This window comes from Notamacropus eugenii, chromosome 1 (assembly GCF_028372415.1).
Source record: "Notamacropus eugenii isolate mMacEug1 chromosome 1, mMacEug1.pri_v2, whole genome shotgun sequence".
In the NCBI taxonomy this organism is placed as follows: domain Eukaryota; kingdom Metazoa; phylum Chordata; class Mammalia; order Diprotodontia; family Macropodidae; genus Notamacropus; species Notamacropus eugenii.
In genome coordinates, this window is record NC_092872.1 from 213,119,528 (window position 1) to 213,147,126 (window position 27,599).

The window sequence follows — 27,599 nt, forward strand, 5'->3', positions numbered from 1 at the left end:
AACCAAGCTGAGAAGACATCAAGTATTTGCCTCATTGACAGACTGCACCTGCTGCCCCAGGATCAGACAAACTAAGTACAGATGGGCTCCTTATTGGTAGGCTGGCCACTTTGTAATAAATTTATTGGTCAGGGCAATTGAAGAAAAAAATTAAGTGGCTCTCATACCAGTGGGATTTCCTTTTGCTGAAGCAGAGGGGTAGAAAAGGTACTGAAAAAAAATCACAGTATTTATACCTTTTGTAAGCACAAATTAAACTATCTGCATTCTAAATGTGAGATTCTTATTTAACCAAATGCAACTGCCATTCTATTCTGCTTAGACACCCAGGATGGCAACTTAGGTGTCATCTTCAACTGTACCGCATATTTAATACTTCGGCAAATCTGGTCATTCTCTCTTCACGTCTTCCTCTCTCCTTCTCTACACACACACACACACACACACACACACACACACACACACACACACACACACACACACATACACACACACACACACACACACACACTGTTTTTCTCCCTCACAAAACCACCCCCCTATTTCAAGCCCCCATCACCCCCCACCCTGACTACTGCAAAAGTCTTCTGAATGGTCTCCTGGCCCCAAGTCTCTTTCTCTCCACTCTATCCCCCACTCAGCTGATAAAATAAATTTTTTTTCAAAAGCGTAAATACAGTCATGTCACCCTCTTCCCATCACTTCAATAAACTTCAATGGTTCTCTATTAAAGCACAGGCTTTGGCACATAGTACGCACTTAAGAAATGATGATTGCATCCAATTGCCTATCACTAAGTTGAAATACTTAGTGATAGACATTGAAACTGAATGAAATTCATATTAGCATTCTTGCTTTTAATGAAGCTAGAGAATATGAGGAAGCTGTATCTAAATGGAAAGAAGGCTCCTGGGTTTTCCTCAGAAAAGCAAATTAAGGAGTTGAAAGAGTTGGTTTCATTGTGTACCCAACGGCAACAAGAAGCATTTCATGGAGGGCACTCAGTCATCTTGTCTTGCTGGGTTCATGGTGTGTCTAAGCAAAAACACCACCAGGAAGATAATTGCAGCTTATGTGCCAACATCTGTTGCAGAAAATGAGGCAAAATAAATAAATACATTTTAGAACAACACAGGGAAATTCTATAAAGAATCAACAGAGAGAAAATCTTTGAAGGATTCTACATGGTCATCCCAACTAAGTCAAAATATGCCTCAACATTCAGCATCCTCAGTGCAACAGCAGAGGGAAGGAATGATTAAAAATATGCTAGAAAATATGATTAGGTAATTTATATAATTACTACTGTGATATAAAGAAAAACCACTTTTAAAGACTTCAGGACTCTGACTAGTCATGACTCCAGAAGAGTCCCCTACTTCTTAGCAGAGAGGTAATGAACTAGAGGTACAAATAAGATATACATTTTCAGGTTTGGTCAATACATTAATTTGCTTTGCTTGACTAACTACATTAATTGTTAAAGGGGATAGGATTTTATTGGAGGTGGGTAGAAATTAATGAGTAGTAACAGGAATACAAAAATGAAAAGAGCATCAAAAAATTTTTAATACTCAGAAGAAATAACAAAGCTCAGAAGAGGTTATAAACCAATGGAAATTTTGCTACTACCCTGTTATATTAAATATGTATATATATGTATTAAAACTAATAGGTTCATACCTGATACTGTTACTATCCTCTGTGTGTTGAAATGTTTGTTGACTGTTAAATTCATAACAAAAAAAATTTTGAAAAGAAAATACGGTCTAGGATTAAGAAATGAAAAAGGAAAGGGACTCACATGCTAGTCAGAAACCACATGCCTCTATATCCTAAACGCTTTGTTCAAAAAGCAAGCACTGAACACGATCACAAAGAGAAAAAAATGAAATTGACTATATTTTAAGAGGAAGTGAGTGGCTACTAGTGTATGAGTCATTACTGATCAGCGACCATTCTTACATTCAGTCATTTACCAATTCTTACTTCCTTTTTACTCCTACTGCAACCATCCTCATTCAGGCCCTCATTGATTCTTACCTGGTTACAGCATAGTAGCTTTCTAACTAGTTTTCCTCATTCCAATCTCTCCTATTCTATTTACTTCTACATACTATTTCCAGATAACTTTTCCATATACACAGATCTGACTGTGTCCTTCTCAAAAATCTTGAATTTTTCCAGATCACCTCCCAATAAAGTCAAAATTATTTATACTGATACCCAAGGCCCTGCAAAATTTGACTTCCAACAAATTCTTCAGTTACATATCACACTATTATCCTTCATGAATACCATCCTGCATTCAAACTGGACTAGTTGCTGTTTGACAATGTCCCTGGGCATTATTTCTGTTGCATTCATTTATTCACACCTAGGATAGAATTCTTCCCAATCTACCCATCCTTGGAGGCCTAATTCTAATGTCGCTTCCTTCATAAAGCCTCTCCCAAACATTACTCATCACTTTTCTCTCATTTCACTTTGTTTATGTTTCTCTTAATGTATTTTTCATATTCTAACTTACAGTACATATATACCCTCATCCATAGATATCATTGCTCTACCAGGAGGTCCCATGAAGGTAGAGGAAATTTTCTTACAGTCTGAACCAGGATATCTGGAACCAGTTTTATAGAGAAAGCAGTTCAACCTGGGATGAGAGGAGAGCAAACAAGAGGTTTGTCTCAAATTTTTAAATCTGAGCTATCCCCAGCTTGTTGGGACATGTGACTCTACCGATGATATCTTCCAGCTGTAGGTAGTTAGAGGCAACCTGGAAAGACCTGAGTACCTAAGTCTCCTCATTTGTACAGTGGGAAGAATAACACCTACCCTCCCATCTTAGGATCATAGGTCATTGAACGAAACTCTAGAGCCAGAAGGGACCTTAGACACCATCTAGCTGAACTCCCTTATTTTGTGGAAACAAGGCAGTTAGTGACTTGTCCTAGGTACACAGGTAGCAAACATCAGAGGTAGGACCTCACAGTATGATAACTTTATAAACTGTGAAGTACTCTATTAAATGGCCATGGTCACTCCTTGAGCCCTGAAATTCCATGACGCTAAAGCTTAGTTGTTCTACAGCCATACTATTCTGAACATAACAGACCTTATCTGATCTTGGAAGCTAAGCAGGGTCAGGCCTGGTTATTACTTGGATGGGAGACTGCCTGGGAATACTGGGTACTGTACACTTTAAAAATTTTAGGCATCTAGATGGATCAGTGGATCAAGGTCTGAGCCTGAAGTCAAGAAGACCTGAGTTCAAATTCAGCATCAGACACTAGCTGTGTGTTTAGGCAAGTCACTTAACCTCTGTTTGCTTTAATTCACAAGGAAATGGCCAACTGCTCCAGTATCTTTGCCAAGAAAACTCCATGAATAATATTGTCCACAGGGTCATGAGGAGTGGGACATAACTGAACTGGAAAACAATAACAGCAAAGTCTAATTGTGCTCCAAAGATACAATCCTGCATTAGATGAGGTGGAGGATGGAGATACTGAAATGTTTAAAAATTGTTTTAACATGTAATTGGGGAGAATAAATAGGCATGTATATGTATATATACACACATACATGTCTGTGTATATATATACACATATGTGTATATGTGTTTATAGACATATATGTGTGGGTAGATATACATATAATATACATATATGCATATACATATACACACACATACACACATATATGAAACCACCTAGGGAAGCAGTGGGTCTCCCTCTCATTGAAGCTATGAGGGTCAGATACAAGTTGGACTAGGTGATGCCTGGTCTCATCTATCTTAGAAATTCAGTGATTTTGAGTAAGTTGGGGAAGGAAGCCAAGACTAGGGGCCCAATTCTTAATGAAAGAAATTCCTCTCTCCTTTTTATTCCCATGGTGTTGGCAGCAAAAGCAGGAAAACAAGTCCCAGCTGGTGTATAATGGAAGAAGAAACTTCCTAGTTACTTGCGCAATCCCACAACACCAGTGATAAGACAGGGAAGAAGGATGTGTTGGGTGCAGGTGAGGGATGGGCCAGCTCCTCAGAGAAAGACAAGGGAGAATCCTTAGTTTAAAGTGTAATATTAATTCACAGGATGTAAGTGATGGGGGATGGAACCTAGTGCTTTATCTATCAGTTTCCAATAGGAGCCATCAGTATGGAAATTTGGGACCATTCCCAAATCCCCCAAATCCCAATTAACCACATGGGTTGCATAGGAAAGCTGGGGATGTTTGGGGCAAGTTTCCAGCCTTTTGAAGCAGCTTGGCGAGAACTAGGCATTTTTGCAAAGTATTGTCTGCTATCACATCAGTTGCAGAACGTGAAGTTGGACAGACCTCTCTCAGTTTTAGGAGAGCAGTTGCTATTTTCTTATGTTAGCTGGTGAGGACTGCCAACGAGCAAATGTTACTACCATTTCCCAAATCGGTAAGAAATTAGAGGAGTTCTACTTGCTGGTAAGCACCCTGGCACCATCAGACAGCGCACTGAGACAACACCTGCCATCTGGCAGCAGCAAACAGACTCAAATGCCAGTTGGCACTTCATACTGGCATTCTTAGCCAGTTGGCTTGAAACACCGAGTCTCCATCCAACTGGCATAAAAGCAAGAGTGGCTTTTGTTTTGTTTTGTTTCAGCTTGGTCCTCCTCCTTTGCAGGGCGTTTGTAGTTACCCTCCCCATCCTTTTTACTTAAGGAAACCTGACACATGTTCTTGGCACCCACTGTCCAGAGAAGGGCCTGAGAACAGCCTGGAGACAACCCTGTTTAAAAAGATCCTGTCTGATAAAACCAAGGAAGTTGGCTTCCCCCAATCTATGAGCAACGGTGCTGCTAACTTCTGAACAGCGTAAGCAGACCCTATGCTGGATAGACTAGAAACTTTGAAGGCCAAACATGAAATGAGGAATTTGGTAATAATTGGGTAAAACATAGGAAAAAGTTAATTTAATACCTATTTAATGGGATGTTTGGTCATAATTATGCTGTGTTGTAATGAGGCATAAGAAGAAGAGAAGGTCTAAAGACCAACTTCCCCTCCTTCACTGAATGCCCAGGGTGAGCCTGGCTGCGAGCTCAGAACCTCAGTTCTCAAGAGGCTTAGACCTCCCAGATGGCTTTATTAGGCCTGTGTCCAACGTTCTCCTAGAAACCTGGTTTAGCGGACCAGAGACCTAGGGATAAGGTTGTCTTATAAATTACAGTACTGTCCCCAGAAGAAATTAATGGAGAGGGAGTGATGGCGAGGGAACAGAGAGCAGAAGGGATTTGGGGCTAACAGTTTGGAGCACAGAGCTTTTGTGAACTCTTTATGAAGAACCCTAGATGAGACCTACAGATCTGACTAGGTTTCTCTGTTTTGGTGACAGGGTGAGCCAGGCTCAAGTTTTCCAACATTCCTTGGCTGACAGGCCTATCCACCCCATGGTGGAACTGGGAATTAGGGAAGGCTAGACACTGGGATCCCAAGGCATGTTCAGCATAAGGGAGCATAATATCCTCCTCTCTTTCGTTCTTTATTGATTGCCAAAGTTCAGAATAGGTTAGGCTTTGGCTTTCTCACAGGAAGCTAGCTGGTGTAGAAAGAAGAAACCAAACGTGGGGCCCCCTTCTTGGCAAGTCCACTTCCTTTCTTCTCCTTTGTAGAGCTTCTCTTCCATGTATCTGTTGTAGGCTAGATCCAAGGGGCATATTTTGCTTCAAAGTATCCCCCCAATTCTGCCTGAAATTCTACTCGTTAGATATTTATATGAGCTAATAAGCCAATACCTCTGGGGTGTCAGGGGAGTGGAGAGCAGGGAAGGGGAGGATCACTCATTGATACCTCACTGTGAATTACTCAGATGTCTTTCCTGACATTTATCACTTAGCAGATGTTCTAAGGTCATAATAGCCTTGATTCATAGATGAGAACATGGTGATTTTGGAGCATAGGATGTTTCAGGGATGAACTACCATGGTGAGTAACTTTGGGCAGACCATGGGGAGTAGCTTTGGGCAGACCACAGGTTTTAAGGTGAGGTAGAGGGAACCCTATGAAGCAGGAGAAGGGGAGAGGAGGAAAAAAATAGTGGACAAGAGCTTCAAAAACTAACTTGACTTTGAAAATTAACCAGGACTTCCCAGCTCCCCTCTGCCCCATCCCCATTCCAGAGGTCAAAAGAACCTATCATTTCATTCTTCCCAAGTGCCTATTTTTTAATTCCAGATAGTCCTGAGATCATCCCTATTATCACAGAGCAAGCTCATTGAAATTGGCTTGCCATGATCCCCACTCCTCAAAAATATATCTATACCTATTGGGGGGAAAGGAGGTGGAATCAGGGACTTGGCATTACCTTGGTTTCACTTCCAGATCAGACTAGGGCCTCCTAAGTGCTGGGAGATCCCAACCAACCATGTTCTCTCTGACCTGAGAGAGAATACTACATGGATTGGGTAGCCAATCACTTTTGCAAAGGTGGTCAGGGCCTCTTTTTTCTGTCATATCCATTGGCTGGTATTCAAAATACACTGGAAATGATTTCAACTTAGCATCATAAATCAAGAACTGGAAAGTCATCTATCCCAAGTCCTGTATTTTACAGATCGAGAAACTGAGTTCTAGAGAAGTGGAATAATTTTCCCAAGCTCATATTTTCCCAAAGTGGCAAAGCTGATTTGAACTTAAGATGCTACCTCTTCCACTGTATCATGATTCCTCCTTCTGGACTTTTACTTAGGAATTTTTAATTTAAGTTTCATATTCAATTATTTAAAGTTGGATGGCTCTGGTCTCTTTTTCACCAAATGCTTTCTTTACTCAAAAAATGCTGGACATTCTCTCTCTCTCTCTCTCTCCCTCCCTCTCTCTCCATCTTTCTAGTTTTCTTTCAGTCTATCTTTGTATCTATCTATCTGCCTATCTACCTGTCCATCTATATCTCTGCCTTGGTCATTGAATGGGAGTATTGGAATTTAGGAGCAAGGGGAAACCAGAGACCTTCCTAGACTTAAGAAGTTAACAGGATAGGACTGAAGAAAAGGAATTGAGGGGCTTACAAAGTCCCCCACATACATTAGCTCATTTGATTTGCACAACAACCCGTAGGAACTGCATGTGGTACCTTCACATATCCACATAGCTGTTCCAGTGTAGGAGGCATTCCTGGAGTTGGTTAGAACACACCATATATTTAAGGGAGATGGACCAAGGCCAAAGGCAGAACTACTTGACCATTCTAGCCTTGGATTTAATGGCCTGCCCAGAATGCCAGCCCATGCCATGTTCTCTCCCTGTCAGTGTGCTGTTCTACTTTCCTGGGGCCCTGGAAATGAGTCATAAATGTAGAACTAGAAGGTACCTCAAAGGACCTCAATTCCAACCCCCTCATTTTACAGATGAAGAAACAGAATCCCCAAAAGATTTATATCACTTACCCAAGGTCACACAGGTACTAGGTTGTCACCTAGTAGAACCAAGACTTGAACCCAAGTTCTAGGCTTCTGGATTTTCTGCCATTTTGATAAGATCTTCAAGGCTTTCACAGCCTCCCCAAACAGTCCTTGCAGAGGCACAAACCCATAGGAGCAGAAATTGTGCTCAGCTCCCTAAGACAATTTTGGGGTGACCCACAGCGTTTCTCTGACCCAGAGCCTTAATCTCCTCACAGATCCATCCTCTAAATTTGACTGGAAGAACATCTACCATTGCCAAGATTCTCCCACTCCTTAGCATACATTGGTACCTCAGAGTTAGTGCTACAGATGCATGTCTCAATACTGGTTATGGTAAAAGAGAGAGGTCTGAGTAGGGATCTATCAAGGCCTAATTCCATTCCATCGTGGTTAGTTTGGTCACTGAAGACTTATTGTCTTAGGATGAGATGCAAAACCAGCCATGGATGTTGTTGAGTAGCATAATAATGTATTTTAGGTGTCAAGACTAAGTCCTAATTGTTGATCTGCCATAACTTCCAGGACTTGTTTCTCTTTGGAAAGCCCTATGTAAAAACAAGGGTCCTGGTAGGCATCACTCCTTCCCTTAAAAACCAAAGAATATTAGAATTGGAAGATGTCTCAGGGACCATCTACAGTGATGTCTTTCATTTAGCTGCTTTCAGTGTAAAAGTTCACCAAGTTCTTTGGGATCCTTAAGGAAAACAGGTCAATAAATCCTGTTGTTACTAAAAGTGATAGAGAATAATTCATACCCTTAAAAAAATTGGCAGCAAACCCTGCTTTATTGATAGAGCCATCTGATACAAACTTCATCCACATCTTATTGGAGCTGGATTTGATATCATCTGGTTTCTCATAGCCACAGAAGTGACCAATCAGGGTACTCTCTTCTGTGGCACCGTCCCGAATTTCCAGATAATCATAGGCACAGCTGTCATGTCGTTCAATCTGAAAGAAGAGACATAAGAGAAAGTAGCAGGCGACCAACTGCCACCTTAACCTCCTTGAGCTGGGGATAGAGCTGTAACTAGGGTAGGATGATCAGAGTTCCACCCAGCATACTGAAGGCACTAAGGGCATGCTGAAAGCTCTACTTCCCTGACCAGGCTTGGCTTTCCTGCCCTCTTCCCATCCTGGGTGTCATCGCAGCTGTGGTCTCTCAAGGTCTGGAGTGCCCATTTAAAAAACTGACCTGAGTGTCCCCTGCCCCAGACATACTTTATGCAGTTTCAGGTATAATGACAAATTATGGCTCTTCTTAAGAATTAGGATCTTATTGGGGGTGGGGGGAACACAACTTTCTCTGTTTTTGATTAAATCAAAGAAGGATTATGAAATCCTAGGTCTACAATGTAGCCAACCATTCTGCCATATCCAGAGGCTGCAGTTTCCCCAACTTGGAGACATTAGGTTAAAAAAAGTGATAAATAGAGAAAGAAAGATCCCCAACTTTCATCAGTTCAAGAGCTTCTCATACCAGTCATATCTATTCTAACTGTACAATAACATTCAAAAAACAGATTTCTGACGATGAAAATTTCTGACAAAAAAGACATTTCTGACAATGAAAATACAAAGTATACACATGTATGTATGCAGAGATAGACACACATACATACACTCTCTCTATACACACATACACACATACACACACATCACATCTAATAGATGTATGTCTTCTGCATATATTAAATTCTTTGTAAATGTCTGTTAAATGTACTTCATCTTTTTTTTGTCAAAAAGCTTCCAGAATGACTCACCTCAAATGCCTGGAAAGTCAGTCCCACATGAAACCCTTCAGAAACAGTGATCTTCCAAACACATTCCTTAGAAGGTCTGTAGTCATCTGGATAATTGGGAGACTGGATTTGGCCAGCATCTTTGTGAATTTCTCCCCCACATATAGCTTCAGAAACAAAGACAGCAATGGGTAAAGAACATGCCTTTCCAACAGGATCTGTGAGGGGGTGGGGGTGGGGGCTTTGGGCAATGCTCATCATGCTGTTACCCATAAAGAGGTGTTTAACACACCTGGGCTGGCCCTAAAGACCCTGCGGCTGGCTCTGACAGTATCTCACAATAGCCAGTTGTCACCACAAGGTGGAGCATCTTGCAAACATATCATAGATTCACCATTACTATCAAGGAAAATGATCATCCATGGTGTGACTTCATCCACAATAATTTATTCTTTTAAATAAAAACTAAAACTAAGGATCACCAAGATTAATAGAATTTTAGGGATAGAAAATATAAATTCTAGTTTCTGCTCTTTCACAAACATAACTTCAGACAGGTCACATCATTTCTGGCCTCAGGTCCTCATCTGTCAAATGTAGAAATTGAACTAGATGATAATAGCTAATATTTACATGGCCCTTTAAGGTTTGCAAAGTGCTTTACAAATATTATCTCATTTTATCCTCATAACAAGCCTGGGGAGGGAGTAGGTGCTATTATTATCCCCATCTTACAGATGAGGAAACTGAGGCACAGAGAAGGTCACCCAACTAATAAAGTATCTGAGTCAAGATTTGAATTCAGGAAGATGAGTCCTTGACTCCAGGTCCAGAGCTCTGTGTACTGTGAAGCCACCGAGAAAACTTTTTTTAACCAAAGAATAAATGCGGAGGTAAGGGGGGCGGGGGTGCGGAGAATCAATGAGAGGAGGTTGAAGGAATTGAAGATGTTGAGTCTGAAAAAGAGAATCCTTGATGGTAGGAGAAGGACACAAAAAGTTCTGAAGGCCTGTCATGTGGAAGATAAATGAGTCTTTTTCTACTTGGCACCAGGAGGGCAGACCTAGGAGAAATGTGTAAAAGTTGAAGAGAAGACGATTCAGGCTGTAAGAAAATACATCCCTAACAATACAAGCTTACCCAGAAGGAAAATGGGCCATTTTGGTTTCCACGTCACAAAAGTGTTGGTGCAGTTTTAAGGTTAGAATTGCACCAAGACTTTTGGGACATACTGTATAATGAGTTTGTCCTCATTAGAGATCTTTTTTAAAAAAAATTTAAATGTTGCTTTTATTATGAACTTAATACTCAGGAAAAAAACCACAAGATAGAAAAGATAGAAAGATAAAAAGAACACAGATAGAAAGAACACAGAAGATGAGATAAGTGAAGTTCGCTAGAAGTTGTCAAATGGAGGCTGAATGATTACTTGTTAGATACGTTGGTTCAGGTAGGGACTGTGTTCTCTTCCATCTCTGAGATTCTATGATACTGTGAGGTTCCTGGGCCACAATCACAGAGTTAGAGGCAAGGTCACTTTATTTGTTCCCTGTCCCTAACTGTATGTATGTAGGGTTTAAATGATTTTCTCCAAAATGAGTGGAATTGGGGCTCAGAGAGTTGATTTATGGGGGAATAATGGTCTGTCCTATAGAGATAAGACTGGCCTGTGTTGCTTAGAGGACACAGGAGATGAATTTAGGAGGGGTCTCAGGAGGCAGTGTTTATGCCACCAGCACCCTGAGCCCCACCTCCACACTCTCAAAGGCTCCCAACTGTAGCTACCCACACTTGGAAACTGGGAGGAAGTCAACATGGTTGAAGCGTGGGATCATTGGCTGATATGTAAAAGAAGGGAAGTCACCCAACAATCCCATGGTCTGAGTTACCACAGACCTTCATAAACAGCAAAGAAACCCTTGCCCAGGATGTTGCTGCTGCTTCGAAACTCGACCCAAAGGCGACTGTCTGTGGAGATGAGAGGTTCTGGTACTTTGTCACCACAGAATCTACCTAAAAGGCAAAAAGCAAACAATTAGGACACCTCATAGTACGGTGGAAAGAACGCTGGACTTGGAACCAGAGCATCTGAGCCACTCATAACTATATGACCTTAGACAAGTCACTTCCAATCTTGGGGTCTCAGGTTCCTTGTCTATAAAATGAGTGTTAGACCATGTGACCTTTAAACTCTAACTCTAAATCTCTAACATTAAGATCAGCATAGGTAGGTCCAGCCATGTCATCTCCTACTCAATAAACTCCAGTGGATCCCTATTACCTTCAGGATCATGTCCTTTGTTTGACATTTAAGACTCTTCATCACCCGGCCCCTTCCTACCTTTCTGTACTCTTATTTTACACCCCTCCACATGACCCAGCCATCTTGGTCTACTCATTGTTCCTCACCTGTGACAACCCATCTCCCAATGATGGAATCCTGTTCCTCCTCATCTCTTCCTCTTAAGATCCCTGGCTTACTTTCAGACTCAATCCAAAGCATACCTTCTGAAGGAGGTCTTTTATGGTCCACACAGCTACAAAAGGCTTACTTTCTGAGGTTACCTTCCATTTACTCTATATGTATCTTGTATCTATCTATTCATTTGTATGTTATGTGAGTCATTAGAATGTAAGCCCCTTAAAGACAGGATTCTTTTTGCCTTTCTTTGTATCCCAAGCACTCATCACAGGCCCTGGTAATTAGTAAGCCCTTATGATGTTTGTTGATTGACTGACTGATTGATTAACTAAGACCTATAACAAAACCAATGAGCTTGCTAACATTGTGCCTTACTTTTTTGCAATGTAGCTAATATGGAAATATTTTGCATGACTTCATATGTATATAATGACTGTCACTGCTTACCTTCTTAACGGGTGGGGGAAGGGGTGAAACGAGGGAAAGAATTTGGAATTCAAAATTTTAAAATGAATATTGAATAAGTAACTAAAATTTAGAAAAATATACCTGCATTGGAAGCCTAGTCCTGAGTCTGAGACTGTGTGAGAAGAGCTTCTAAGCAGCAAACCTCTGATTTCATCGGTGTATGACACTTCCCATTGAGAAAATCTCCTCTGCTAATAGAAATCAACAACTGTTCCACAATCTATAGTGTTAGAGGGATGTTTGTGGCACGAAGAGGTGGTTTGCCCAAGGTCACAGAGCCAACTAGAATTGTGATGATTCCAGTTCATCTTGATACCAAGGCAAGGGATCTCTCTACTACACCACGACCTGTCTCTCCCTTTGCATATCATGGACAACTGATAAATGCCTATTTCACTGAAATTCTGTGTTAGGTTATAGTACCCAAGGATAAAGGACAAAGATGGGACTAACCTACAAAGAAGACACATACATAGGATTCAGGTCACAAATATCAGAACCACAAACATAATTTTTAAAATACAAGTTGGATATTGCATGTACAGTGATAAATCACATATTGTCCTTTATGTATTAGTGGGACCTTAGTGATAATTTGCCTACTCTGTGAATCGTTTTCCTCTAGTAGGGATGGCTCTGCACTCTCTAGTAGGGACGTCTACACTCTCTCATGAGATGAACCGAAGTGAATGAGTATACCAATGGAACAGAAATTGTGACAAATAGAAAGTTAAATTCTGGAATGCATCAAATGGGTTGAATCCCATAAAATTCCTTGGGGACAGAGGACTGTTTTGTCTTTGTAGGCCCAGTATAAAACAGAATAACAGCATGGTAAGTTCTGAATCAATGCATAAATGTTGTCTCAATTTTTTTTGAAATATAAGTTTTTAAACATCTATGAAGCTCATGTAAAGTTTTTTCTTTATTTTTGCCTTCTTTATACTATTCATAGATTTACAGAATCTCAGAGCTGAAAGGGACCTCAGAGACTACTTCATCTAAGCTATATAATGACACAAGAATCTTCTCCACAGTATACCCAATAAACTGTCATCTAGGCAGACTGTTCTCCTTCTGTATAGCTTTAATTATTTAAGGATTTGTTCTTTCAGCTCCCCAAATATGACTCTTTAAAATTCGAATTCATTGTTCTTAATTTTACTTTCTAGGTCTAAGACCAAGCAGAACAAATCTGATCCTCCTTAAACATGACAATCTTTCAAATACTTTAAGACAGAACTGGCCCCTGAGTCATCTCTTCCCTAGGCAAAACAGCCCCAGTTTTGCAAATGGAATGAACTTGGAATGAACTCAAAGTCCAATACCATCCCATTTGCCCTACTCTGGGCATCTTCCAGTTTATCAATGGCATCCAGCATTTAATACCAGACTCAGATATGGTCTGACCAGGACATAGAGATGGTATGCTTCCCAAATCCTGAACCTGCAGCCTTGCTTTAATGGTACCCCAAATTGAAGGAGCTATATGTTTGACTACCATGTCAAGCCACTGATTCATATACAGCTTACAATCCACTAAAAATCCACCTTTTCCAGACAAACTGCTGTCTTGCTACCCCCTCCCCTAATCTGTACTTAACCACATCTCCACCCCACCCCCACCCAGTACCTCCTAAGGTCTCCCACTGCATCCAAGATCATCTCCAGGCCTCCTGATGTGTATCTGACTACTGGACTCAGATGACTCCACAGGAGAAAGTGAGGCTGGTGACTTTGCATAGCCCTCCCTCACTTAAATCCAATTCACACCAACAAGTCATGGCATCATCTTCCTGATCTCATGGTCCTCTTTGAGAATGAAAAGCAAAGAACCTCTGTGAGTAAAAATACGAGCTGGTCCACTGGGGACCCATTTGGGCAATACAGCTCCTTCCTTCCCATAGCATGGTGTCTTGTTCATAATAAGCATTTAATAAATGTTGAATTGAAATGTCTGCTGAATTCAATTCAATTTTACAAACATTTAGGTAATTAGTAGTAAGTGATCACATTTATTTGATGCATAAAAGTTTATAAATCACATTTCACACAACAACCCCATGAGATAAGTAGTGTCTTACTATCCTATATAACAAAACATTCCACCTTCCTACCCTATATAACAAACATTCCACCTCCCTATCATCTCCATGCCTTTCCACAGGCTGTTCCCTCATGCTTGAAATAAACTCCATCCTGAGCTCTACTTCTTAGACTTCCTAGTTTCCTTCCAAGCTCACCTCAAATGCCGTTACTACACGTAGGAAGCCTTCCTCACTCCCCAGCTGCAAGTAACTCAACTCTACCTTCACGTTATCCTGTGTTTATTTTGTGCATCTTTATATGTTATGTAGATAGATAGATAGATAGACAGACAGACAGACAGATAGATGATAGATAGATAGCTAGACAGACAGACAGATAGATGATAGATAGATAGATAGATAGATTGACAGACTGATAAACAGATAGATAGACAGACAGACAGACAGACAGATAGATGATAGATAGATAGACAGACAGATAGATAGATGATAGATAGATAGATAGGCAGACAGACAGATAAACAGATAGATAGATAGATGATAGATAGATAGATAGATAGATAGATAGATAGATAGATAGATCCATTAGAATGTTTGCTCCTTCCGGCAGGTACTCTCATTTTTATGCCTCTATCCCTAACACTTAGCACAGCGCCGTCTTCATAATAAGTACTTCATAAGTTCTTGTTGGTTGATTGATCCTCTTTTTATAGATGAAGAAACTTCTTGGAGAAATAAAACGACTTGACTGATCACAAAGCTAAGCGTTGGAGCTGTGACATTATAAAAAATAATATTTATGTAGTGCTGTACCTACATTAATTTATTTAATCCTTACACCTACCCTGTGATTACTCGCAGGGAGATGATTTTCATATAGACCTAAGTTATAAAGGACCTGCAACCGCTGTCATTGCAGGCAATGTTTTGACACATGGATGAAATTTCAGCTCTTTAAAGAATAGACATGGGGCAACTAGATGGTGCAGTGGATAGAGCACTGACCCTAGAGTTGGAAGGATTTGAGTTCAAATCTGGTCTCAGACATTTGACACTTCATAGTTGTGTGACCCTGAGTAAGTCATCTAGCCTCTCTGTGCCTCAATTTCCTCATCTATTAATGTGTATGATAATAACAACTACCTCCTAGGTTGGTGAAAATAAAATGAGATAATATTTGTATTATAACATTCTTTGCAAACTTTAAAGAGCTATATAAATTCTATCACCATCATCAGCATCATTATTGCTTTTCTTAACCAAACCCTTTTCTTATTTACTTAGGAAAGAAAGTCACTCCCGTAGCACATCAGTTTGGGCTTTTACTATTATCATCTGTTCAGTTTGATTCAAAATGAATCTTCTTGGTGGTTGCTCCAGTCAAATGTTCTGGAAAACAATTTGGATTGATACAAGAAGAGTCACCAACTTTTTCATGCGCACCCTTTTAACCCAGAAATCTTACTACTGGGCTCATATTCCAGGAAAGTCAGAAATGAAAAGAAAGTTCCAGTCTATGCCAAAGTATTCACAGTAACCCTTTTAGAGGTAGCAAAGAACTAGAGCCTGAGTGGGTATCTATTATTAAGGTATGGCAGAACTGGCAGATGAATACGGAGGATGATCACTGTGTAGTAAGGAACAAGATGGAGAATTCCAAAGAACGTGGGAAGGTCTGTATAAGGAAGAACCCAAAGGATGCTAACACACAGCCATATAAATGAAACGTTTACTACAAGGAGGCCAAATCCTAAGGAACTAAAAAAAATCCAATAATAGATACTTAACAGAGAGGCCAGAGACTAACAAAGCAGACACATTCACTGTGTTAGTCATTTTTCTAGGTACAGGGAGGGTTCTGTTTTAGATTGAGGGTGGAGAGGACGGTACGTCCAGAAATGACTACAATGTAAAACAAAAACAAAAAACAGGCGACAGTGTGATGTGCAGGATAGAAGGCTGAACTCAGAGCCAGTCAGAGCTGGGTTCAAGTGGGGCCCCTGACACATACTGGCTGAGGTCAGGTGCTTTACATCTTAGTAAAGACTCCAGCCAACTCTCTAAACATCTAAGTCCTTGGGCAGTTGCCCATCTACCTTTGGTAGAGAGAATTTCTTTTCTGAGAGTTCATTATATCAGTGAAATCACATGTACAGTTAAAAAATTTTAAAGCAAATTTTTAAAATGTAATAAATCATAAATAGTTCTCTGAGTGAGCTTTCCCTCCCCTCCGAGCTATTCATTGTCTAGGTGTCAGATGGATTTCCTATTGTCCTATCTCAAGGGAGCCTTCTATTTGAGGGGGTTGGTGTCTGGGCCAGGAGGGCCAGGCAGTAGAAGTCAGTAATAGACAAAGGTCAGGCTGAAGCTTCAGCCAGTGATGAGCAGAATTCTGCAGCCAAGGGTGGGGAACAGATTACCAGAAGCCAGGAGGGGCAGCTCAGGCAGGACCCAAAGCCACAGCTGATCTGTTTTTGTTTTGTTTTGAAGGGGAAGAACGTGGGGATCAAACTGTGAGAGGAGGCCTCAGCGATCAGAGTCCCAAGTCAAAGTCCGGGTCAACAGGACAGGCACAAATAAAGGAAAGGATCCAGAGTGCCAAAGCAGGAGCCTCGGGGACTGGAGGACATGGAGGCATCAGCTACCTCCTGAAAGCTCCAGGTACCACTTTGGTCATGCCTTTTAAGGTCTTTAAAGAGACCCATGAGAGCTGGGCTCAGACACAAAGGGCTTGTATCCTCAACTGGAGGAAAATGCCCCTCCTATGAGTAAGCCTGAAGCCCATCCAGCAAACAGGTCTTGATGTCCAACTATGGCAGCCTCCTCTCCCTGGAGTTTGTGTGAGAACTACAGCCTTTGTGATAACAAGCCCACATTCAGGCCAGCTGTGTTCACTTTCAAGTCCTCCTCAGAGATTTGGAGATGGAAGGAACCTTAGCTAGAGGTCATCCAGTCTAAAGCCCTCATTTATAGATGAAGGAATGGAGGACTGAAGAAGGGAGGCGACTTGTTAAAGATCACGCTGTTCATAAACAACCCAGTCTAGACTGAATCCAGATCCTCTGACTCCAAATCCACTTTAATGGTCCGTCATTCCATGGATAGGGTGTGTCCAGGGAAGTACTGGATTTGCAGTCAGAAGACAAGGGTTCAAATCTCTGCCAGTGGAAAGAACACTAAATCTGGATTCTAAGGACCTGGGATCAACTCCTACCTCTGATACTTATTACTCATGTGGCCTTGGGTAAGTTACAACCGCCTCAGTTTCCTTGCCTATAAAATGAGGAAATTGGATTAAATGGCCTCTGGAGACCTTTTCCACTCTAGATTTAGGATCCTATGATTTCCTTGCTGAGTAACTTTGGACAAATCACTTTTCGTCTTGGGCTCTCTGCTTCTTCATTTGTAAAATCAGAATCCCCTAGCAGCAAAGAAATCGCAGACACAGTACCTGCCCTGTGGTAGCTTATAAAATGCATAGGGACACAAGACAAATAGAAGTATCCACAGCCTAGTGTTAACTGGCCCTGGAAAACATACCATTAGGTAAAACAATATTACAAGAGACAGTTAGTAGACCTCTATGCCAAAAAGATCAAAGAAAAAGGATAAGGATCGATATGCACAAAAATGTTTATAGCAGCTCTTCTGTAGTGACAAAGAAATAGAAACTAAAAGAATGTCCATTAATGGAGACTGGCTGAACAAATGATGATATATGAATATGATGGAATACCATTGTACTGTAAGATGAAGGGAATGGGTTCAGAGAAACCTGAGAAGACTTGAATGAACTGATGCAAAGTGAAGGGAGAAGAGCCAAGAGAACGATTTATGCACGAACAACAAGAATATACAGGCAAACAAATTTGAAAGACTTAAGAACTCTGATTAATACAATGATGAACCACAATCTCAAAGGACCAAAGATGACACATGCTACCCATCCTCCTGACAGAAAGGTGAGGGACTCAAGATGCAGAATGAGACATTGGGGGGGGGCGGGGATTTCTTTTGTCCAAACATGTCCAAACATATTTGTTACAAGGATTTTGTTTTCCTTTTTTCTAATGGGGGAAATGGAGTTGGGAGGGAGAGAAAATAGAAGCTTATTAGTTGAAAACTTAACAATTTTTAAAAGAAAACAATTCATGCTGGGCTGACATAGCTCTTTCATATAGTTTCCCATTTTGCAGACTGGGAAATGGAGGTGCACAAGAAAGGGTGAAATACCATGTTCAAAATCAAGAAGCAAGACAGACAGGGGCACAGTCAGGAATAGATAAATTCCTCTTCTGCTCAGTTCACTCAGTTGGGATTTTCCTCATTTGTGAGGCTGTCCCCAAACCAAGGATGTGACTCACACTTTGGCTTAGGTCTGGTGTCCTTCAGTGAAAACATTGAAAGTTCTTCTAGCTACCTCTGAGTCTCCTTTTCCAAAGCAGGGTAGTAATATGGGAAGGAATTTAACCAGGGTAAGGGGTCTCACATGATCAAATTGAGCATTCCTGGACCTCTGGTCCCTGGATTCCAAGGAAGAACCCATGGAGGACACAAAGAGGGAATGCATTTGAGAAAGTAACAAGCGGATTCTGTGGTGTGTAATAAAGGGTTCATTCATAAAAAGTTATGCCCCATTGATGGCTGGATTTTCACACACTTCCCTGGGAAAATATGCAAAGCACAGTTTTTTGCAAGAGGCATACTTTTCCCAATCCGCCCTAATCCTCTCTCCCTCTGGCAAAACAGCATCAGCCTGACTCCTCCTAGAAGATTTCATGGTCCTGACCTACCCCCAACGTCCATCTCCCCTCCCCTTGCTCACCCAGTGCACTTGTTCCAAATACAAAGGTTCATGAACAACAGTATTTGGAAGCCTCAGAGTAAGCCAGATCTTAAGCAAATTAGAAATTCTACAAGTGAAACCTGATGGCCAAAGGCTTGGGGCCAGGCCTCACTCATCCACACACTCACACGCACCCTGCCACGAGCAGCTGGTAAAAGCAAGGGCCAAAATGAATCAAGAGAAGACCAGACCTATTTGTCCATGCAGTTTGGCTAGGGAAGTCAGGATCTGCAGGGAGAGGGAATCTGTATTTCTTTCAAGGGGTGGAGAAAACCACAGAAACAGCATAGCATCCAGGAATAAGAAAAGGATAGCACCACTGTACTCTGCCCTGCTCAGATACATCTAGAGAATTACGTTCAATCAGTGGGTGCCATATTTTAAGAAGGACATTGATTAGCTGGAGATAGGAGTCCATAGGAGGGCAACCAGTATGGTGAAGAGGCCCAAGCTTATGCCACATATCTGTTGAAGGAATTGGGAATGTTTAGCCTAAAGTAGAGAAAGCTTGGGATGGGAGGAGATGGGAAGAGACTTGGAAGTGGTAGGTGTTTTCAAGTTTTTGAAGATTTGTCACGTGGAGGAGGAAATGGTCTAGTCCTGTTCGTCAAGAAGACAGAGTACAAATGACCAAGGGGCAAATTTAGGCTTGATGCAAGGAAGGACTCCCTAACAACTATAGCTATTCCAAAGCAGAATGAACCCCCTCTAGGGTTATGGGCTTCCTTTTGTTTGATTTCAAGCACAGGCTAGATGACCAGTTGTTAGAGATGATACAGTTCAAATCCCCCCTTCTGTAACATGTCTCTCCCAGTCCTCCTCTCTTAGGGTCTTATTTCTGGGATTACATTCCATTTATATACATTCATCAGCTCCCAAGGACAAGGACTGAGTTTTTGCCTTTCTCTGAATTCTCCGTGCTCAGCACAGTGCCTAGCACAAAGAAAACACTTAATAAATGCTTGCTGACTGCTTGACTGTAGGCGGTACAAATTTTATTTCCATTTTACGAAATAAGAAATTAAGACCCAGGGATGATCATAAATTTATGGTGGGAAAGGACATCATCTGTCTAATTCAATAAATACCTTCCTCTGCAAATGAGCAGCCTGAGTCAGAGAGAGGTAAACCAAGTGCCAAAGTCTTGATTCGAACCCAGGCCCTCTGAGGCCAGATCCAGCAGCACCATGGTGGGTTAAGGGGCTTGCCCCAAGGATTATGATTGCCCAAATCTGTTCTCACTACATTCCCTACTCTTCTTGCATGTCATCCCATCAGAAACACGATTTTGAATTTGTTTTTGCTGTTTGGAGTTGAGGTCTAGGAATTGGGACTTGAGGTTTTTGGCCCAAGCATCTGTTTCCACACCTACTAAAATATACCTAATCAAATGAGATTAGAACCATAAGGCAACATGGAAAAGGAAAAGTTAACTAACCTCCCAGTGTCTGGGTGGAGTTGAGAATGTAGACCATTGTGGGATAAATCAATTTAATTCCTCTTTATTAATTGAGAGTAAAAGAATGTAAGTGCTTTAATTGTGTAGCAAGCACCTCTTGGGAGCATGGGCCAGGCTGTTATTAAGTTTCTTCCCTCCAAGGGAAAAGTCTTACAGACCACAGACTTGTGTGGAGGAGTTTTTTCTGCCAGTGATTAGGAGGTTGGGGGAAGGGGATGGGGATGTTGTTCTCACCCTCTCTTGATGAAAACAGTCAGGAAGGAAGCTTAGAACACTTGATGAAAGAAGAATAGAGAAGAGAGATCAGGGACCAGGGATCTGCATAGGGAGTTCATGACTAGGGGCCACACAGAGAGAAAAGCTGTGAGCAAGAGACAGGCAATCTTAGAAAGCGTCAGACCCGGGGACATGCCCAAGTACACTACAGCCAACTACAGAAGGACACTCAAAAGTCCTGAGTCCTAAGAAGCTCTTTGTTTAGGCTACTTTGGTGGTGATCAAGAATGAGGGTACTCTAGGGAATCTGTTCTGAGACAAGAAATTTTATTATTTGCTTGGGAACTCTGTCCCAATTAAACATTTCATCATTCCAATGTGGAGTTCCAGCCCGGTCTTTTAGTACAATAGCAAACTGGATAATCTAGACTCGAATTTGACTTTAGAAGTTTCCAGTTTCAAACCTGAATAAGGACTGGAGTTATGGGATAATTATAAGCATCCAAGTACTCCTACATTGAAATCAAGGTTGTACAGAAATCCAGAATAGGGCCATGTAAATGTTAAACATATATAGACAAACTGGGAGAATATTAAGAGCTAAGGAGAATCCAAAAATAAGCATTCAAAAAAATCGTTGCTATCGTCATCATCGTCATCATAGCATTCTATAGTGCTGAAAGGTTGGAAGCACTTTAGTTCATTACGTCATTTAATTATCAGGAGACACTGATACTACAAGCCTTTCACCATTTTTCGTTAAGATTACCCAATGAAATTCAAGACTGTCCTCTAGGGAATCCTTTATGTAGACTACCCTATTTTCCATGTCTCATCCTACCTTCCCAACTCATAATCCTTTCCAAGTCAGAGTCACCACCACCATGTTATCTGTCACTGTTGTCATAACCCAAGAACAAGACTATTAAGTCAGGTGTTTCTTAAACTCCAAGAAATATTTGATTACAGGTGAACTGAAAAGCCACATTCATATGTGTCAAGGAAAACTTCAGGGTAGGGGCCAACACAAGCCATACTGATGCTAGGCCTCCGGTTGCGTGTGTGAGGCTAACCACAGATCTTGGCTTCTCTTGCTCTGCCCCCATCCCACTGCTACAACCCATACTTGGCTGTGATGCTGGAGCTCACTTTTGTGGCTGAAACCTCAGGAACAGAGGCCTCTCCCTTATAACTCTTCTGACACTAGTTAAATAACATTTCTTAGGTCATCTGCAAAAGAGATGTCTTCTGGGGCCCAGTTTCTACTGAATTGATTTTCAAAAAAAACAAACAATCTTTAATTATCCACAGCTTCTCACCCAGATGTCTGGGTGTTCTTCCCATCTATTGAATCATCTAATTGATGATGATAATGCTGAAGATAATTAGCATTTACTTAGCTCTCTGAGGTTTGCAAAGTACTTTATATTATCTCATTTAATCCTCACAACCACGTGGGAGGTAAGTGGTATTACTATCTCCATTTTACAGATAAGGAAACTGAGGCAGACAGAAACTAAGTGACTTGCCCAGGGCCACACAGCTAATAAGTGTATGAGATTTGATTTAAACTGAGGTCTTCCTGTCTCCAGGCCCTGGTGCTGCATGCATTAGGACACCACTTGGACTCCCTCAATTCTTCTATTCAAAGCCATTTGACATCTCCTGAAGGAGTTAGAGAGTCATGAAAAACTGAGAATCAGAGAAATAAGTCCGGAAGTTGGCAACAGAGATTGAATTTGAATTCAGGTCTCCTGAGTCAAGGTCCAAGGACCTTTCCTCTTTCCCATGTTGTTCTGTCAATTCACATTAAACAACATTAACTCACCCAAGAGGGGGGCCTTTCTCCAGTAACCATCTCGGACTTCTACATAATCATACCAGCACAGGCGGCTTTTAAACAGGTCCATAGAGGTGAAATTCAGGATAATCTGTAAAGAAGTAGCGCAGAGTTAGGAGCAGGGGCCATACTAGCAAAAACAAACCCAGCAGAGAGTTTCTTAAACATTTCTCCCAAGTCGCAGCATAATCCCTTCATGAAAACATGACAACAAGTGGCCTCATCACCTTCATTTGGGTGCAGCAGTGTGCTCTATAAACATATTATTGCTTATATTAGTAAAATACAAGTAATGATCATAACTGTAATAATGAAAGTCAGGGTGGCATAGTGAATAAAAACTTATTTTTGTTCAGTTATTTCAGCCATGTTGGACTCTTCATGCCTCCATTTCGGTGTTTTGGGTTTTTTTTTTAAGTACTAAAGTAGTTTGCCATTTCCTTCTCTAGGTCACTTTTACAGATGAGGAACTAAGGCAAACAAGTGACTTGCCCACAGTCACATAGCTAGTAAGTGTCTGAGGCCAAATTTGAACTTAAGAAGATTCCAGGCTCAATATTCTTATCCACGGTGCCACTTAGCCAGAGAGCTAGTGTCAGAGTCAGAAAAACCCAGATTTAAAGCTCACCTAAGACACATTATAATGGTGTGATCTTGAGCAGCTTATAACCTCTCTGTGCTCTAGGTGATTCTCTTAATACTATAAATATCTGAACATTTGCTGATTTGTTTCAGTAGAAGGACTTTTCTTACTGGAAATTCCCTACAACCTACAAAATCAAAGATCCAAACCACTCCTCCACAAAGATCATTATAATGAATGTCAGGAAAGCCAGGGAAAAAATAGGAAGGAATTGGTTGCCAGTACATTTTATAATGAGGAACTTGAGCTTCATAAGTCAGTTGGGTGTTGACTGAAAGAAGAAGACATTAAAAGATTGGCAGAAAAAGAGGAGAATAGTCATTTGGCAAGAGATGAGGCATCAATGAAATGCAATTATAAGGGGAAACTGAGATCATTCCAACTGATGGAGGAAGATGGAGCACTTGCATGCATTACTTCTATCCATTTTTTGTTGGCTACTTCCATCTTTTTTTTTTTCAGGACAAGTATGTCTAACATCTTTTCTCTAGTATTCTCATGTCCAAAAAGCTCCCAAGTTGCTCTATAGGATTCTACTTAACACCCTCAAATGATCCTTATTGCATCCTCCTACCCTCCAGGCAGGTCAGGACAGAAAACCAGGTTGGAATTCTCGTTGTCTGCCTCTTTGATTGTTCTTATTCCCAGGTCATAGGAAACTGCTGTAGGAAGGCTACAAACCATAACTATTTGGCTTGACGTAAGTGGTATCCAGCTTCAATCCTGCAATCTCTGGGAACACCTTGATTCATCTCTTACTGACTCTCTAGTAGATCCCACAGGAGTTATTTTAGATGCTGTCCTTTCTCTCTGCCTGTAATGCCAGCCCTTGCCTTCAGTTTGAAGAGATGGCCTTTACTCCTCTCAGTATAAAACCCACTTGTCTTAACCTAAGCCTGAATTTGCCTCCCCTTTCTTCCCCTAGCCTTCCCTCCCCTCTTCTCTCTGCCTTTCCTTCTTGTCTGTTCTTTTGGACTGAAAGGAAACTTCTCCTCCTGACCATCATGATGACCATCACGACCATGCTGTCTATACTTTCAGCACCTTTCTCAATTCCCCCAACAGAACCTTGAACTCTACCCTTCAGACCATGGGCTCTGGTAGGCAAGCTTTTGCTGATATGCTGTTTCCAGACTATTTCCACACCACATTGCTATGGGCACCCCCAACCCTGACTCAGCTTTGGATCTCTCCTTTCTGCTTGGCCTTCCTCTGTTAGTTTCTAGCACAGTTCTTGGCACATAGTTGGCACTGTGTTGTGAACACAAGACTAATACAGATAAAAACAATGACCACAAATTGACACTGTTTATTTGGATAATGAATATGTTGCCAAGAAAGACTGTAGTAGCTGGCATTCCCTGGAGATTTTTAATTGATTTTGATAATTGTTTACTAAGCCATGTAACAAGGCACTGGGAATACAAAGACAAAAACAAAACAGAGGAGAAAGGAGGGGAAGGAATGGGAGGGAAGAGGAAGGGGAGGGGGGAGAGGAAGTATGGAGAAGAGAGCAGAGGAGAAAGGAAGGTAATTCCCAATGTGGCAAGTCCCTCCACCAAAGAAGATTTCAATAAGTCTGTGACTTACTAGCTAAGTCCTAGGGAGCAACTTGAGGCACCTAAAGGTTAAATGACTTGCCTAGGATCATGAACATTAAGAAACTTGCCAGGATCATATATTGAGTGTCAAAGGAGCAAATTAAATCTATTTTCTTGACTCCAAGTGCAACAATATTCATCCCCCCAACTGCATACACACAGAGATATATGTAGGTACATACGTATGTTTATATGTGTGTGTATACCACATATATACATACGTGTGTATTGTGGGGGCACATGTCTTGCCTGTGAGTGGCTGTAGGTATGGACTGAACCATATAACTTTGGTCTAATCACATTTGTCTACTAACGGAGGATAGGGAAAGCTTAGATAATTGAAATTCCCCAGTGTCTCATTTAAGCCAGTTATTTCACTCTCCTCTCCCAGACTTCACCAGAGTTAATAGCAAGTAGCAGAACTGACTGATTTGAGCATTGCTTCTTTTCCTTCCATTTCTTTACCTCACTAATGAGCTGTGAAAAGAAGACAAGATGCATAGGTCTCAATCAATCTCAACCTGTTACAATTAGTTCTTGAATAATTAACAGTGGTCTGTATTTTTAGAGGCTAAGGAAAAAAGTCCATCAACAAATATTTGCTGAGCACCTGTTATGTGAAGAAAGGGGGCATAGTGTCATAGAGAGAGGATAGCTTTGGAGTCAGAAGGATTTGGGTTCAAGTCTTGCCTCAGACACATGTCCCAGGGCAAATCACTTAACCTCTCAGACACCCCAGGCAATTCTCTAAATGTTAGTTACTAAGGAGATCCTAATCTGTACGAATAAAGGAAGCTTCCATACTAGGAGGTTCACATACTGATGAAATCACAGGTCTGGGGATAGAGGTTATGTATTTTACAAATTTAAATCTAAATCCTTGGCATAAATAGGACATAGGAAAAAAAACTCTCAATTCAGCAATTTGAGGATTCCCTAGATCCTGACCTGCTCTTCCTCCATCCTACCTTTCTCTCCTACCAGCACCTCCCACATCCATTGGGAAGAAAAGGAGATGAATATCAAAATCACCCATTTTAGCAGCAAATGAAGACTCAGTTCAACTGCCCCGTTCTGTGATCTTTTCTGGTCTTTCCAGCTGCTAAGGTTGTTAATATTATTCAGTCTTTTCAGTCACATCTGACTCTTCATGACCCTGTTTGAAGTTTTCCTGGAAAAGATACTGGAATGGTTTGCCATTTCCTTCTCCAACTCATTTTGCAGATGAGGAAACTGAGGCAAATAGGGTTAAGTGATTTGCCCAACGTCACACAGCCAGGAAGTGTCTGAGGCTATATTTGAACTCAGGAAGATGAATCTTCCTGACTTCAGACCCAGCCCTTTATCCACCTCTTCATCTCACTACCCCACTCCCTAAGGTTACCTTCTATCTACTCTGGATGTGTCTTGGATGCATCCAATTATCCATGTGTTGTGTTCCCTATTGGAATGAAAACCCTTGAGGGAAAAAGCTGTTTTGCTTCTGTATCTTCAATGCTTAACAGAGTTACTGGCACATAATTAGGACTTAATAAATGTTTGTTGATTGACTGGTCAGCTAACTCCTCTCTCAGTTCCATCCCCATAATGAGACTTTTCCAAGCGCTTATGGCAAAGCTGATGTACGATGATCATAAACTTAGAGCTGGAAGGAGACTTAGAGGTCATCTAGTCCAATGTATTATTAAACATCTGCTCAGGATGTTTCTTTTGTACACTAATGGTTATTCATTCTGATCTGCTAAAGAGCATCTGTAATAATTAGAGGAACTACCAGCATTGAGAGTTGGTCAAGGTCTGGAGTTCTAAATGTTGCAGACAGAAATAACAATGATAGCTAACATTTATGTGACACTTCACAATTTGAAAAAAAGTGTATACATACATACATATATATATACACACATACATACACACAAAGATATACATTTTTACGTATATGTTTTATATATATATAGTGCGTGTATTTAAATTTTCATTTGATCCTTATAACATCTCTGGGAGGTAGATATTATTATTATTTCCATTTTAATAGCAAATTGTGAAAAGAAATACCGTGAAACAAGTCAGGAAAAGTACATAGTACCTAGGCTGTGGAAGGAGGCCTCTTATTTTAACTGAGGTACAGTAGGGAGTCACTGACATTTTTAGATCTATGCTTTAAGAGAGAAGACAGCCTGGATAAGGTGGAGACTTGAAACAGGAAGACCATCCAGGAGCCCACTGCAATAGTCTAGGTAAGAAGGGATAAGAGCCCAAATGAGAGGAGAGAAGGTGTGAATGGGAAGGAGACAGAACGTAAAAGATGTGGAAAGAAATAGAAGTAACAAGATTTGGTAACTGAATGAATATGGTTCATGCGGAGGAGAAGAGTCTGATACCAAGGTTGTCATATGGGAAAACTTGAGGGATGATCACTCTTCCAACAGAAATAGGAAGTTTAGAGAAGGGATAAGTTTGGAGGTACACATGATGAGTTCCATTTTGGACATGCTGAGTTGGAGATGTCAACGAGAATTAAAATGGAGATGTACACAAAGCAGTTGGTGATATGAGACTATGGTTGAAGAAAGAGAGAGATTAGGGCAGAGTTAATAAATTTTAGAGTTGTCTCCAAAGAGATAATTGGATGTATGGGGGTTTATTACCAAGGGAGAGAGTATAGATAGAGTAAAGGGCCCAGGACAGAGTGTGGAAGGACCATGAGTGCTCTACATGGCAAGATTACCTTTCCAATGCCCAGTCTATAAGGCTCAAGGGCTAGATTTGTCTGTAGGAAAGGTATACTGGTTTGAATAGGATGAAAGATAGACTCCTTCTGGTAGTGGTGTTTATATAAGCTTGTGTGTCTCAGTACACTGACATATATATT

The 27,599-nt window shown here is 41.0% G+C and overlaps 1 protein-coding gene across 1 annotated transcript in view; it reads right to left on the reverse strand.

Moving 5' to 3' along the window:
• Positions 1–27,599, reverse strand: part of TLL2 (tolloid like 2) — a 150,319-nt gene that overhangs the window by 21,913 nt on the left and 100,807 nt on the right. The window contains 4 exon segments of the mRNA XM_072626432.1: positions 8,198–8,393; positions 9,206–9,351; positions 11,081–11,197; positions 22,472–22,574. Of these exon segments, the coding sequence (XP_072482533.1) occupies positions 8,198–8,393; positions 9,206–9,351; positions 11,081–11,197; positions 22,472–22,574 (562 nt within the window).